General features: G+C 36.4%; 1 protein-coding gene across 1 annotated transcript; it reads right to left on the bottom strand.

Moving 5' to 3' along the window:
* Window positions 2,742-16,686, bottom strand: LOC109837720 (26S proteasome non-ATPase regulatory subunit 4 homolog). Its single transcript, XM_020406064.1, has 10 exons — window positions 16,512-16,686; window positions 16,314-16,427; window positions 16,081-16,186; window positions 14,572-14,686; window positions 14,270-14,479; window positions 13,880-14,192; window positions 10,673-10,799; window positions 9,206-9,309; window positions 9,019-9,090; window positions 2,742-3,113 (listed from the first exon to the last, which is right to left on the bottom strand). Exons 1-10 carry the CDS (start codon window positions 16,521-16,523, stop codon window positions 3,069-3,071), a joined length of 1,218 nt encoding a protein of 405 aa, XP_020261653.1. The 5' UTR covers window positions 16,524-16,686; the 3' UTR covers window positions 2,742-3,068.

Here is a 17,422-nt window from a genome sequence, read left to right on the forward strand (position 1 = left end):
ATGTGTACAGTGCAACAATTTGCTGTTGCACACGGCAAACCAAAAATATTATTATTAACCTTCTGAAAATATGGACAAAAGAGTATTTTATTATCCGAATATTACCGATAAACCTTTCCGAAAGTGGATATATCTGCATCATATATATCATGTGCGGACATGATGAGCACGAGCAGAAGAAGAGGGGGCATTAGGTATGGCTTGGATTTCACTCTATGGGTTCATTTTACCCCAAGTAGCATAATTTGAGTTCAGATCTACTTTTTTCTTTAAATACATAAAATTTGAAGCTCAGCATGTTAATCTATTAATTTTTTTAATGGTATTGAGAACTCTATGATTCTGATGAGAATTAGAGTTTAGTATTTGTATAATCTTCTGTTACCAATGAATGATATGCAACATTTGACTTTTTTTTTTCTTTTTTTACCCCTTCATCTTTTTTACTACGCTACTCTCATCATTCCAAGGTGAATTATACTGAGAGCTGGCGAAGTAGAGAAAAGCATGATTGTGCATGCCATCAGAACCATCCGCATGTGAGCAAGTGGTTCTCAGCCCTTTAATAGAAAAAGGTGGTAATTTCACCTATCACTATACGGCAGCACGTGCGGCTGGTTCTGATGGGATGTGTATTCTAAAAGCATGTCCTACCGTACAATAAAAAAAATGAGCCTATGCAGCCATCAGAAATGGTACAATCCCTTGAGAACTAGCGGAAAAAAAAAGGGAGGAACAGTGGTAGAGTCGTACCCAACGGTACTTGGTTGGCCCCTCCTATCAATAATTCACGACTAATATCATCCTCGTGCTCACCATTATTCATATTATTTCGTCAAAAGCCACGTACATCGCATACAACACATAATACAAGAGCAATACTTTTTAACCGAATGCAAGATCGACGGCCGGTAGGGAAGCTGATGATTCTATTCTGATAAAAACTACTAGTCAGACTAAGCTTCTTGATAACAGAAACTTTATAGTATTATTCATAGGGAGAATAAAATAGTTGATGACATGTGTAATTTTGTTGGAGTTCGGATCACAATTCTCCGATCACACGGCCCCACGTTCCTCGAGTTCTATGCCTGGTCTTTTAAGCTTAGCTTTTTAAAGTAAAGGCGCGCAGTAATCCGAGCCAAAAGATGGAAGTCCCAGTCCGGAGCCAGAGGTGACCGATCGAATCACAGAGATTTGGACGAAAGGAAAGGAATAGCGGTCCTTCTCTCTCTCTCTCGACTTTGCTTGGTTGCTTCCTTCCTTTTGCTCCCTCAACTATGAAGAACTTTGCAACCCCGACCGGCCGGGGTTCCGATTTCACCGGCGCTCTCCATAGAATTTGTGAGTAAAAGAAGGAGAGGTAGCATGACGGCTCATGCATAGATCGACACGGAGAAGAGAGGAGGGCGGAAAAAAGAAGGGGAAGGAAAGAAAGAAAGAAACGTAACGTGTTGCGTCCTCTTATTTTTCGCTGGCCCCCCATCTCCAGCGGGTGACCAAATTAATTAGAAGATAGCTGGTTCTAGGACAAATGAAGCCCGAAGATCCAATTGTTCAACTAATCTAGCGCATTATCCAGAAGAAGCGGTTGAGCTGTCAAAGATCAGCTGTTCAATCCGTGGACAAACATACGCGAAGGAATCAGATACGAAGCATCAAATTACAAGCACTAGCGGCCTTCTACAGGCTGCCGTTCTCGGGTACACGAATTAAACAGTGAAAACAACAAGTTACAAAACAACACAAATTAAACAGTGAAATCCCATACCACTACCTGTTTAGCTTCAAGAAAGAGGAAAGCAGATCTCTTCGTCCACCACCGATGAGTGCGACGCGGACATCACGCCATGAACAACACTACAATTTATGAACGTACCCACCTACTGTCAAAGCGTTACCAGCGTTCGTCGGCCCCGTGCAATCGCCAACGGGAAAGAATCAAGGCAAGAGCAAAAGGCCCACAACGTCACGCACGATCATCACAATATTTACGTATAATGAACTCTGGCAGCAGCTAAACAGGCTAGAATAATATCGCTGGGCCCACCTTTGCCTGTATAGTTGCTCTCTATTATACAGTATTTCAAAACCTTAAAACCTCGTCAATGTTGTCCCTTGAGCCAAAATTTTCAATTTTAAGTACAGGGTGCAATGGTATCTATCAATAATGAACTTTGAATAAATCTAACCACACTTGCTTCGATATTCTGAATCGAATTAGAGAAACAATATAGAAAATTATCCCAATCATAGGAAAGTAGTAGCAAGCTGAGTACTGAATCAGACAGCAGAAAACAGATGAGCTTCCCTATCTATCACCAATGCGAAGCGACTAGGACACAATAATCTAGTACTTGAATTAACCGCCTCCAAACGGCGTCATTTATCCTAACCTTTCCTTTTCTTTTAATAGCCTATTTAAAACTCAGGGGCCACAGTTAACCATAAGACTGAATATAAGCGTGAAATTATTGTGATCCAACGAGAGTTGAAAGCACAGGCTAATACCTTGCCAGAAGCAAAGCAGACTTTTTTAAGTTCAGGCACAAACCATGCCTGACCTAAACCTCTAAGGTTCCAGATGATCTAAGAATAATATATGATGCAGTATTTTATACAGTTTCTTTTTGCAGAATAAAATTTATAACACTGCTTAAGGTAAGGTCACTGCCTCAGTTGGTCATAAGAAAAAGCTAAGATTTTAATAAAAATTTAATTCCAGACAGTTGCATCAGGGGTTTCAAATTTCAACACAAGTCTGGCTCCATGCTCAATATCGTTGCGTAAGATGATCAAAAGTAACAGGCTTGTGGTGTACATATGGACTACAGGACTTTCCATGTCACACAATGCAGAATCATGAAACAATGTTGTTATATAGACGGACCGTATCAGCACACAAAATAGAGCTGGCAGTAATTTCTGATGAAAATAGGAACAGAAACTTCCTTACATCTCCAACAGAGGTAAGCTCAAAAATAGAAGTATTACATCTATGGAATCACGTTTGAGCATCAGATTTCACCATAAACAGCAAGCAGGCACGAGCAGCTCCAGGATATCAATTATTTGTCACCCTTGTTTTCTTGGTTATCTTCACTTTTCTTTTGCTGGAGAAAAATCAGAAAAGGTCAGAAAAGAGTTGCAAAATCCCAAAAGAAAGAAGTCTTAATGAGGTGCAACTATATGATAATGGTTGGAAACAGTCTAATAAGTGATAATGATCAGAAGCTAAATCAGTAATTAATCATATCACAGTCAACAGCGCAATATTCTGTCTACAATAGGTGAATGAATTTTTATTTTCAGGATCTAGAAACTGTAAAATACCAGTGAGATCACATGAGAACCTTACTCCGAGACTCAGAGTAAAAATACAGGAGAAAAAAACACCAGTGTACATAATGGTGTGCATTGTGTGATTTAGAGGAGGTTCTGGTATTCTCTTTGCGGGGACATGTCGGTATGATATCGAAGGCATCCAGCCACTTGCTCTCATCCCTAAAACCTTATCATGGATGGTCTTGTGTGCAAACAAGCCATCAAGTGTCCATGCCTCTTCTAAGCATATGCCTGAACCTCGAGCATGTGGTCAATGATTAAGGAGAAAACACCGTCAGATGCTCTCCCTATGGATGGTGGATATTGACCTCAGGACCAAATACTTGTACTAAGCTCCACTACAGGCTAATAGTATATCTTTTAAAAAGACTTCTAGCTTCAAAACTCCTTTGAGGGTAGCAATGAACACTAAACACTTTTACCAGTGTAGACTGCACCTCACACATGAAGGCAGAATTCATCATAAAAAAATTTACGTCATTAAGCAAGTTTGGAATTTGGCAGAGACAACCAAACACCTTAATCCAAGATCTTGGGCAAAGCAACCTAATTTTTTTCTCCATTCAGCAATACCAAGGATCATCTCTACTAAATCATCAGCAATCACATTTGTTATTATCCCCCATCCATGGAAGATGAATTCATGGCAATACATCTTAAAGTACTAACTTGAAAATAAAGATTTTTTGTTAGTTGTCCATTTAGCTACACTTAGCTGAATAAAGATAACAGTTACATGTAAATACCTCCTATAGTATAAATATTAAACGGTAACTTAAATTACTTTTCCCCCAAGTTTGGGCTAAAACTAATTATTTCAGTAATAGAGGTGAAAGAATTTTCATCCATATAAGTACCCCTGTAGTTTCAAACTATTAAAAAATTAAATAAATTAGGTGAAATTTTGAGCTATTTTTTGAAGTACACTACGCTAGCGTATTTATTACATCCATACTTCTAATCCTAAGCCTAATATAAATTTGAAAATCAAAACCATAAATTTCAAAATGTGATTCAAAATCCAAAATCTTAAAACAAAAACTAGTACTTAATTTTGAAATAAAATACTAACAATTGTTAAGTAATCAATTACAATAACAACACTAATTGTTGACAAATCATGTTTACAATTTATTAAAAAAGAATTTTGTAGTAATAGGTATATAATTATTTTGAATTATTTGAATTAAGAGAAATAAGAGCATATGTCATACTGAGCTTTGATTTGGACTAAGGAAAAGGTCATTCGATGATTACATTTTATATTCTTTCTTTTTTAATAAACACAAGGATTTTTTTCATAAACATCAATTCCATGGTTACTTTTAGATTTTAGGATATAAAAATGAAAACATAATACACTTTGGGAGAGGAAAGTGTTGGAAAACAAGTATAGAGGGAATGTAATATTGAGGTAAATTTTGGAAGAAATAAACATTTGCCCTAATTTTGAATAATTCATTTTGATAACCTATAAAACATTTGTCTCTACCAAATGCATTTGTTTGAAACTTGACAACAGAAAACTGTCCGTGGAAGAAAAATAAAATCAACAGAGAGAAATATGGTGTGTTTGGGCGTGTGAGTGCTTTTCAACAATGCTTTTGCTACACCCACCCACCACGCACAACTTTCATGTTTATGTATGTATCGGGCACAGGTCGACTTGAAGAATGCTTTTGCTACACACCCCCACCACGCAAAACTTTCATGTTTATGTATGTATCGGGCAACAGAGAGAAATATGGTATGTAGCATAAATACTTTGAGCTGTACCAATGCCTGATTCAGTGATACATAGATAATACGTAAATCCTTAGATACTTACTGGATACAGGTCTGATAATACTACTGTCATTGAAAAAAGCCCGTTACATAACTCGTTATTTTGCATTATGCAACCTAACAAATCTTAAATGTTCAATAACCTTTGAAATAACTTAGGCATGCCATTAATCTACGCTATTACAACATAATATGCATTTTTTTCAATATAACTTATGTTTGCTAAGTCTTCGTGGCTTATTTTGGTGACATCATTATATGCTTGTGAAATTATAAATATGACTAATAAAATGAATATGAAATTATGAACAAGATGTAAATTTATGATTGTATATATGTATATTTCACGGTGATGATTGTAAAATAAAGAATTTTTATAAAAACAATTTTTATTTTAAAATTCTGTTCCTAATTCTTAAAATCATTATGAATACTTTTAGGTATTTTTAGATATTAGTCCCTCAAATCTTCATATTTTGATATAAATCCCTCAAATTACCTTAAGATGTTGATATTAGTCCTTCCAATTAGTTGGTGTTAAAAAGAGAGGAATATTCAGTTTTCTTTAACTTTCTTCTTGGATGGACAATTATACCCCTCATTTGAGGTACCCAAACTCCAACCCATTAAACATAAAACCGTTAAAACTCCTCAAAAGCTCAATCCAAACCCATTTATTCAAAACCCAAACCCATTTCACCTTCTTCTTTCTTCCCAACGGTACAATTGTGATTGGATTGTCAATGCTTAGAATTGGTCTGAATTGGGCGGCATAGTGGAAGTTGAGGATGAATTGAGTGGCATGATGAATGACATAGAAAGAATAATTGACAGAGGTCACTCGAGTCTTTGTAGTACTCGCTTCAAATAATTCTCAGATTCTTCGGCATGAAGACCATAACTACATCTCCGACATTGATCTTATCCGATCAACCAGTGACCGATTCCATGAGAACCATGTCACTAGTAGAATTAAACATGGGCATCGTACTAGGACCTCCCAATCTCTCTCTGTTTCTCTTTCATAGAGCTCATGTGTTAAGGGCCATCTCCTATAGTGGCAACCTAAACCTTCATTAAAAAAAGAAACCCGTAAAAATCTCTTTGGAAGTGATTTAAATGAACCACTATCTGATCAGCCGGTGACCAATTCCATGAACACCACAGAACTAGCAGAATTGAATGCAGACATGATACTAGGAGCTCCCAATCTCTCTCTGTTTCTCTTTCATAGAGCTCATGTGTTAAGGGCCATCTCCTACAGTGATAACCTTAAACAAAAACCCCAAAAAAATCTCATTGGAAGTGATTTAAATCAACCCCTTCTTATAGACAAGGCCGCCACCCCAACATCAAAAAGCCATCATCAATACATCAACTAAATCCACATCCAAGTAGCTAAATTTCTCAGAAAGCCTTAATTCTCAAATGGGCCTTTCTTAAATCATCTCCATGTTTTTGGGAAAAAAACTGACAAGAATAGAAAATGGAGAAGGATTTAGCTAAAAATATTTAAGAGATGGATTTAGCTGAAAATATTTAAGAGATGGATTTAGCTGAAAATATTTAAGAGAGGTGGGTAATAATGTAATTACCCAACTAATCCAACCATGGTTTAGAGTTTCTAACAGATAAGTTGACAGAAGGACTAATATCAACTTATTAAGGTGATTTGAGGAACTAATACCAAATTATGAAGATTTGGACAACTATTAGAATACTAATGATTTAAGAGACTACTATTGAAAAATCCCCTTTGTTTTAAATTAAGGGGTTTTTAGATATTAGTCCCTTAAATCATCAAAATTTTGATATTAGTCCCTCAAATGGGTGTGTACTTCAATTTCTTTTGATTGTCTATTGAACTTTTTTTAGCTATAGGGTTTTATAATGATAAATGGAATGGAGAACAGAAGAAGAAGAGAAGATTCCAGGGGTTAGAAAAGGAAAAACAAAACATCCACTCAAATGAATATTACTGCAATAGTCAGTCTGACTCAATCATGATTTAGGGTTTTTAACATTTAAGGTGACAGACCAATATCAACATACTAATGTGATTTGGGGGACTAATATCAAAATAGGAAGATTTGGGGGATTAATATCAAAATACTAATGATTTACGGGATTAATTAAAAAATCCCTTTAATTAAACAAAAGAAAATATGTAAACTCTAATACTCTATTGCATTGTGCTTTACGATATCGAAAGGCCATAAGTTATGCATTATTGCTAGATTTGGGAGTGTTTTCTTTCAATTTTCATTTTAAACTTGAAGCACATGCGGTTTTGTATTGGTTGTTAAGCAATTATGACATTTTTTTTTGATAATTGTGATGTTATATTTAAAAACTGTGATGATTATATTTACTAAAATCATTGTAAACATTGTTTTACTATTAAATGTTTAAATAAATAATATAACATGTAACCTAGTTATGTGTATTGTTTTGCCTTTTAAATTTCCGGAAGGCAAACATTGTGTTATGCTTATCGTTATTTTCAACATCACTATATTTAATGCATTTTACCATAATAAAATAAACCTTAAGATACTTACTATAAAAAAAACTTAGGTCAGAGCAGTTATGTGTAAAACGCATGAAACTTAGTATTAGGTATGATTAATTTCAGCCTTCTCAAAACTTCTATCCCTAGACAGATAAACTAGATGGTCAAAGGTACAATGCACAATACAAGTCTTTTAAAATATGCGATTAGTTGAGGTTGTCCTATTTTTGAAAATGAAGTATAGTTTCCTGCTTTATTTGTAAAAGATAAAACTTGATTGGATATGATGCAGGACAACTTAAAGTAAAGAGGACAAAAATTATGGTTGAGATTAGGGAGCTTAGTTAGGATTAGAATAATGCAGTTGAAGTTTTATTCGATATTTTGATTAGATATTTAGTTAGTTGATTTTTGTTTCATTAGTTCATATTTTGTTTCATTAGTTGTGATTTGTTGTTAGGATTGAGATTCGTTTTTATCATTAGATTTCTTTATAAATAATATGTATTCTCTTTTTTAGAGGGAGACAATGATGAATAAAATTGTGATTTTGAGAAAACCTTAAACATGTGAGTTGCTTCATGTGTAGGTATGCGATTTACCTAGGAAGTGAAGCCCAAAAGTTATCCTTTTTTCCTATTTTCTTAGATACAAACATCTCCTCAATAAATCCAGTCCCCAGAAGAATCTCCGCTGACCATTTACAAGTAAAAAAGCAAGCTGCTGCTTTTTTTAGTTGTGTTACTGTTCATGACACAAATGGCCCATTCCTCTTTTCCTTCTGTCCAGCAGCCGACAACAGCCTAAACAGAAACCAGTTCACCATAAAATCTAACAAACACGCATCCAATTATATCTAGTGAAGCCAAAAGCCCCTGGAGTGTAAAATAGTCCACTTTTTATGGAAAAAAAATGATATTATTCCTTTGCTATGAGAAATTCCAGTGAGTTAAAATTCAGATTCATAATGTTTAGATCGAAGCCCTCTGCCTGTTTCTCATCACTTGGTATCAGAGCCAAGTTTGTTGGTTCATAATTATCATGGATAAATATCCACTTCCTCTATCACAACAACGTGAATTTCATCCTTTGAAATTTAGCAATGTGTCTTACTTTTATGGATTTGATGGACATGAGGAAAAATACGATTTTGAACTATGGATACAAGAACTAGAAGATTTATTGACTATTTATGATATGTTGGGTTGGGAAATGTATATGTATGCTAAGTGTAGTTAAGAGGAGAGGCTGAAGGTTGGTGGTTTTATAACGATTCGGGTTATGGATAATGTACGCGTTCATTGGCAACTATGAAGATTCTGCATGAAAAGAGTATACTAGTTGTCCAACTAGAACTAGGAATATTATGAACATACCTCAGATGATTGGCCTTGCAATGACGCCAACAGGTCTTTTACTGAAGGATCATTTGGATCAACGCCAGGAAGCTATGAGAGCAAAGTTACAATTAACACAGTAAAGTGATAAGGATGACAGTTATTATAACAACTATATCAAACTAAAAATTGCAAAAAGTATGTTAGGTAAGATAAATCTACTAACCGAATTAAGGACGGAAGAAACGAAGGATTGGTCCTCCAGCACCTTGCTCACATCAGACTGAGTTGATGAATCCTTCTCATTTTCCTGGACAGACATTTGAAGAGCTGCATAGCAAGTAGGAATAAATCAACACAATCATGCAATATCGAAAAAATACATGCCGATAGAATTTTATCTAATGCTTTGTTTGGATGGGGGTGAATAAGGGGTAGGGGAAGGAAGTTAAATGGATTAACCTTGTTTGTGAGTTTTTTTTAAAGGGAATGGAGGGAAAGGGAAGTAACAAATTTTATATCCCCTAACCTCCATTCTATATAATTTGGTTAACCCCCAAATTGGGGTGTAGAGGAGGTGAATTGTTGTGGACCATCATGATACAAATCCAACAACTAAAAAAATGTATCACCTCCATTCCCTTTGCTAAACTCCCAAACATGATTATTATATTTTTTTTCCTTCCGTTCTTTTCCTTTCCTTTCCTTTACATTGTTTTCCCTTCCCTTATTTCCCTTTCACTCCATTAGTAAACTCTCAAACATAGCTTAAGGAAACTTAAAAATAAGTTCCCAAGGAAGTGTAAAGACAAGGTTCCGTTAACTAATACATTGAGAGGATATGCAGGCCAATTAAGGGAAATAAAAAGAAAGAACAAGCGAAGGAGCTATAGTTTGCAAAGGATATTATCTAAGCCACATTTTTCTTGGTCGGTTGAAAATTTTGCATGTATGTAAATGTGTATTTATGTGCATCTACTACTTGGTTATACGTGTATATGTGTGAAAGATGTGTGTATGCGCGCACGTGGGTGGGTGGGTGTGCATGCATGCGTGTGCCTAGAACGCCTGCATTTGAAGTGGATGCACCACTCCTTGTTTACAAACTCCTCCGATTATCATTTTCCTCCCTGGAAATCTGTAATTTTAATATCTATTTCCTTGGAAATATGTTTTATTTCCTCTCCCAAAAAAAAAATTTGTGTCTTCTCTTTGCCTCTTTTCACCACATTAATCATGAGGTAATTCAAACCCGCATGCTCGATGTCTAAGGGATATAAAAAAGATAAAGAGACCAGTTACATTTGCAGAACTGTAGAACATACAGAAATCACATATAGTCCAGTGACATGGGTTGGAACATGTGACTGGCTCCTGTGTTTTTTTTTATAGCACAAGGACTTCATATGAGGTCACTCATCCTACGACCATATCACTGGTTCCTGTATTTTTCGATAGAACAAGGACTTCATATGAGGTCACTCATCCTAGGACAACTACGACCCCTGTCCACCCTGTATTGTGTACTAATCCCATCAGAGCCATGCTTAACAACATATCTTTTTCCATCAGAGCAGGTTATTCACCTTTTACAACCTCTTTATTTTTTGCATTGATGTCATGGATAAAAAAATAAGATATATAAATACGTTAAACATGCAAGGTTGGACCTCCGAATAATAGCAAAACTAACCAAAAGCCAACTCTTTGTCATCCGTAGTAGCATCTGACATGTCAGCGTCTGCAGCAGTCCCACCACCAGACCTAGCCTCATCCATAGACATGGCAAGGGCCTGCTCTAGCAAAGCACTTTCATCATCCTGTCACCATTTGAAGTACATTCCACCAGAGTAACTTATCAGACATACATGTTTTCTACAATAATAGCAGCATAAGTGGAATCTGTAAACACAACTATTTATTTAGCAACAATGCAATATCAGTCAGTGAGATCTAAAAACCACAGAAGGCTCTCTTATGAATCCCTGATAAACAAACCATCACAAGAGATAAGCTTCTCCTTACTAAGTTAAGAATTTGTGACCATGGCAATCCAAAAAGAGACAGATCAGGCAGTATGTTAATACAGTATTTTCAAGAATACACGTCAAAGAAGAACATTTATGAAGTTTCAGCACTACTACTGTCATATTTCCAAGAGTACAGTAGAAATTTGTGGTTTACTCACAATCCCCTTTCTATAGGAGTAGGGGATGATTATATTGGTGTGAGTAAGATGAGACCAAGGTTCTAATGGAGGTGATATTATTCCAGGCAACCTCTCCTGAGCACAAGAAAGGAAAATGCACCCAAAGAAATTGTTCGACAACCTCTTGAACAAAAGCGCAACTAGTTTCATAAAAACATGGAAGAGTATCATTTCAAGTCGTTATCAAGCAACTAACATATTATTCAAAATTATCACGTGCTTTCTGCAAACACCAAAACCAACCTTTTTCTGCTGGGATTTTAGCATGTAAATTCTTTCCCATACTCAATGATTAAAAAAAAAACCTTCAAATACAGCTATTCCTTTAAATATCATCCTGTTTTTACTTAACATTAAAAAACTCAGAAACCTATTTGCCAAGAAGTTTTCTGTGATCTTCTAAAAGTTTTACCAATACCATCTCAGATTGTTTTTTTCCCCTGGGAAAAGTTGCCTTAAAGATCAGAGAACTCATGTAGAAATATCGTGGTGCAAATAACTTCATATATGAGGGAAATAAAATAAGTATGTGCTAAGCACACCTTTAATTTACTAACTGGTAGTGTTTGCACTAAGACAACCAACTGGGAAGTCTCAGCAGAAACATGTTGAGTGTGTATGATTGTGACTATAATAACAGTGAGCTAAGAGAAGTCAAATCTTTCATGTATCCATTTTTATCTCACTTTTGGTTTCCAAGCATATACAATTCTTTTCACCCAATTCAAAAAGAAGCTTCACCTAAATAAAATATGGGATGGGCTTGCTTGGGAATCAGGACCTTACACATATCTGCTCAGAATTAATGAGCATGACGCACCCAGCTGCTTTGTATTATCTTGATCTAGTGACTAATGTTATCTTAATGCATTTGTAGTTGATAAAAAGGTCAAAATATAGAATAAAAAAACAAAACAAAAGAAAACAAAACAATGTGAGACTATGAAGCACAAACATAGACACAGGACATGATACTACACAAAAAGGGCATAGCGCAAGAAATAAAAAGTAGGATAGGAGACACAATGACATAACTACATATGCATGCATGTATGCAATTATGTACAAGATCCACGAAAACCTCCAAGAATTTAGAACATATCTTATTAAAAATACAAAAAGAAAAAATACTCTTTACAATTTTAAATCTTAGCTTCTAATCAAGTAATTAAATCAAACATAGAATTGGACTTCTAAATTCCAATACAATGTTTGGCCTGACACAAGACTATGGTACCCTTCACATGTTGCTGATCACATTTTGCTAATTGCTTATGTTTTTTAAAAACTTATCCTCCAAGACGCCCCTTTTACATCTGCGATCTCTAGTTTGCATGATGCGTGTTGTGCAAATGCAGTGTCCATTACATGTTGACAAGGATATGAGACTCAGTTGAAAGTGTCTTTGTTGCATAGGTTATTGATTTCCTATGTATGTGCAAGAAACACATTCTATACGTGAAACTTCCCCCTTTTTCCTTTTTGTTTGGTAGTGGTGGGTTTTCTTCCTACTCGCTTTGCATGTATTCATGTTTCTGTAAGTTTTGGGGAAGACATAAGATTGTAATGGTGGATACTCATATGTGTTAAACGTCAATGGGGATTGAGTGGTCAAATGAGTGTTGGACCCTGAACCAAAAGAGGTGACAAATTTGAACATGCTGGAGTGTAGTTAGTCCTATCAAAATTGCTTTTGTCAATAGCAACATCTTTTGCAGAGTTTGCTATTGCATCAGCTTCACCTCATACTCACCTTGTGGCTTATTGCCGTCATATAGAAACAGTAAAAACTATAGCAGATAAAGTCCACATCATCCACCAAAAAAATAAATCTATCTTCTGAGTGATTCTCTCTAATATTTAGATAATGGATACTAATAGAAAACCATCTCTGTTCACCAATGTACAAATTTTCTTTACTGATGTACATGTTGAAGTGACGTACAACTAGATAACAGGAGAAAATGTATGTTAATAAATAAGGATGTGCAGTGCAGGGTTTCACAGGTGGCTCTTCACATATATATGCAATAATTGGGAACTATGAAAATAGATTTAGACCATGTTTGGCAAGTGGTCAAAGTGGCTTATAAGCCAAGATACTTTGAGATGTTAGGCAAGTGGCTTATTTCGGCTTATAATTCAAAAAAAAAAAAACTAGCTTATTTTTTGGTGGATTATAAGCCACAAGGTTTGACCAAGTAAGATACATATATAGCCCCCATTATTTCACAAAATTCCAAGTCATGTTATTTTTGGTGAATAAAGCCATATCCTTTTTGGTCATTTTGACAATAATGTTGGATTATCATCCATCCATTTGCCAAGCACTCCACTATTGAAAATGGATTATAATCCACTAGTTTACCAAACACTATGGATTATAATCCAAGTGGATTATAATCCAAAGCTCTCAAACATGCTCTTAGCAGGATGTTCATTTTATCGGTTATAAAGACTTAAACCACAATTCAGGACAAAAAGAAGCTTTTCTTACAAGTTTGATCTAAAAGAATATGTTTCCAGAGTATATAGTATCTCTCAATTAAGATACCATATTTTTAACATAAAAATACTAGATATCGGCATGTACAATTTCCCAAACATGACCATATATGTATTTGACCTCAGGTGCTAAGTTTGTAGTGTACATTAACATCAATAGTAAATGAAGAGAAGAGAAACACAGACCGTTAGATCATGTCTTTTCTCGTCAGCTGCAACAGCTGAATTGCTAACAGCTTCAGCCATAGTTGTGTCATGAGAACTTGAAGCCTGCTCCTCTCCTTTTTCTTGCTTAGAAGCATCCTCTGCAGCCTTTTTAGCGGCTGCTTCTTGTCTTGCCCTCTCCTCTTCCATTGAAACTCTGAGAGCAAGAGCAAGCTCGGGATCTATATTAGGATCCACACCAAAATCATATCCAGACATGCCACCAGCAGCAGCCGCAGCAGCAGCAGCAGCAAAACCACTTCCTCCATCCCCATCACCCGTAAAGATAGGCGTGCTGAAAATGATAATTATGATATACAGATCAGTTATATTCAAACATGCCCTTGAACAAAGAACAAGATAAAAACTGACCTTATAAGTACATCTGAAAGTGCATTCGGGCCAGGGGGGACATGAACAATGTGACTGCTACCGTTGTTGTTCACAGCAGCAACAAGAGCTTCCAGTTTTTCAGATTTCCCATCCTCATCCTCTCCAAAATCCACAACATCCAGGGAGACACTGTTCTTCTTTAACTTCCTCCCAATTGCTTCAAGAGTCTTTTTCTCATATTTAACTGGGCTGGTACACAGAAAGTTTTGAAAATATAACTATAAAGTCATTAAGATGAATATTTAGCACACATAAGTGAGTACATCATAAGGATAACATACCCTCCAGCAAAAACTATAATTCTTTGCTGCTGATTCTTATTTTGACGATGTTTTAGAGCTAGCTGAGCAATCTGAATCCCAGCGGTGAGGTTCATCTCACCACCAATTTCCAAACCTTGAAATGGAAATAGCAGCAGAAGCGTCACAAGTAGTTCATAAATTGATACAAAAACCTTAAGTACTTGGGTGCATCTAGCTTTAAATACGTATAGAGCAGGCCTAAAAGGGAGCAAAACAGTGTCATAATAATGGGAGGTCCGAAAATGAAGAAGCGCACAGAGAGACCTCCAATTTTCTATCCGTGTTTCTAAAAACATTAGGTGTCTCAATGCCCAGGTTTCTAACACTACAGGCACTTAGGTGTCTGTATATGCTGTGTAGAGTACATGGTCAACTCACTAAAACAAATTGACTGGGAATATGCTTAAGCTGCTGTCTAAGGCCCATCTACCCCGCCTCCTTTACAACATGGTATTTTCCATCCAAAGCATTGGGTATGAGTTGATTTATTACAAACAACATATTTACTCTCTATGAAACTAGTATTTTAACCAATTTTCATAATTGCTCATCATTCTTGTGGACCCAAGAGTTCAACTCAGTTGGAAATCACGTACATGTTTGATAAAAGGGGTTTCTACATATATACCCCTCGAATCTTTCATATTTGCAAATTTACCCCTCAAATCTTTGTATTTGCTACCCCCAATTCTCTCACATTGAGCTTTCCTACTCCTCCTACTTTAACATTTTCAGTTCTAAAACAGGAAATTGTTGCCACCTTATTGAAAATTATTGAATTTTTTAACATTCTACCGTTTGAAAGGCATTGTTAAGTGGGAGGGGCAGAAAAACCAAATGTGAGAGAATCGCCTGGGGGGTGCGTAATTTTGCAAGTACCAAGATTTGATAGGTAAATTCACAAATATGAAAGAATTGATGCAGGGGTATATATGCCCCCCCAAAAAAACCCCTTTATAAAATATGCCAATGCAGGTACATGCGAAAAAACTTTCAGCAAATCTGAAGTCTGAAAAGTAACCTGCTATATTTCCTAATGATGTGTTTGGGAGATGACTTAGGGAAGGGAAGGAAGAGGAACTTTTCCTTTTCCCCTTCCTTCTCTTCCCCTTCATTACACCCCAAATTGGGGTGTAAGATTTTGGCTCAAAATTTCCCCTCATTCCCCTCTACCCTCCTAAATGGAACTCCCAAACATTGTTAAAATTAGATTTCTCTTCCCCTCCACCTCTCTATCCTCCATCCAAACAGGCCATAAGTGTAATTCCTGTAAGCCTATAAAGTTCTGCGGGAGTTCAACAACTTCTGCAAGGGTATTCTATGAACCTAGTTTCATATTTATCATCCACATAGTCTAAATCTCAAAGCTTTACTGACAGAATCTACTAAACAATTTCAAATTTGAACTAAAACTTACAAATTAATAACAATAGCGTAAAAATTATAACTTGATCTCTCTCCAAACTGAGTCATCCAGTAGAAAATTACCGTGCATGCAGGCAAGAATCTTTCCAAGATCACTCGTGGGAGTAACCAACACCCGAACACCTTTGCCGCCCATCGTCAACACTCCCACAGTATTCTCAGGATTTGACTGTAAGCGCAACCACACAAACAAGCAAATGCGTTAACCAAACCCTAGCCCCAAATTCCCGATCGCATAAAAAAAAGCCTAGAACCCCAATTTCGCATCAGATCGGGCGGCGGAACCAAGAACTAACCTGAGTCTTGGCACCGCAGATGAGATTGACGGCATCGACCTGCGCCTGGAACCGGGTGGGCGAGTAATCGCCGTTCCTCATCCATTCCGAGTTGTCGATGCAGATCATCGTAGCCTGCGCAGGAAAAAGTTCCAATTTTTCGTTATTTACGAAACCCTAACGAGTAAAAAAGCGGGAGCCGTGAGGTTCGACGCAGACCTCGAGGACCATGGCGACGAAGATGAAAGAGATGATCGATGATTGAGAGAGAGAGCGAGGAGAGAGGAGGAAGAAAAGGGGAGGCTTTTAAGATTGGGGAACAGTCGAGACTTTGGAGCTTGCCCCCGGCCGAAACAAACCTATGGCTCTTCGCAGGGGGTTTGCGTGGGCGAGACCCGGGTCAGATCGCTGGCCCAAGTGGGGTTATTTTTTTATAGAGATCAAAAATTCGATAAATATTTTTCCACTACACCAAAGTGACTTCCTAGCACTTTGATGCGCATTAGTAATATTTTAGTTTGATACCTCTATCTAAATTTTGTTAGATTTTCTATTAAATTTATATCACATGATTAGCACACAATAATCCGTCCAATGCTAGTCTGCTACGCTTAGCAACATGAGTAAAATGGATCTAAATATGACACAAATTTATACAAATTTATTATTATCTATATACTAAAACTAATGGCCTTATCATTGTTCCTAAGCTACAGTATGCAAATTTTCTTATCTTTGATGTGTCAAATTTCTAAAAGGGCAAACCTATACTTCTCTAGAAACCTCTCTTCTCACTTAATATTTTTAATCAACGGTAAATATGCAATTCTCTCACTTAATATTTTTAATCAACGGTAAATATGCAATTCTCTCTCTCTCTCTCTCTCTCTCTCTCTCTCTCTCTCTCTCAGAGTTACCGATTACACAATAAATCGCAGGCGCAAATTACACTATAAATCGTAGGCACAGAAGAAGTTTGAAGCCAAAAGATAGCCTTCATCTGATCCCTGGAGCATATGTGGTTGCTGTGCAAACTTAGGTTTCAAATCTCAGCCAATAGATCTGAGATTGAGACCTTTGATGCTAAGAATTAGGATGCTAATAGAAAATCATAGCAGCTCTCAATTTCC

Source organism: Asparagus officinalis, chromosome 4 (assembly GCF_001876935.1).
Source record: "Asparagus officinalis chromosome 4, Aspof.V1, whole genome shotgun sequence".
Lineage (NCBI taxonomy): Eukaryota > Viridiplantae > Streptophyta > Magnoliopsida > Asparagales > Asparagaceae > Asparagus > Asparagus officinalis.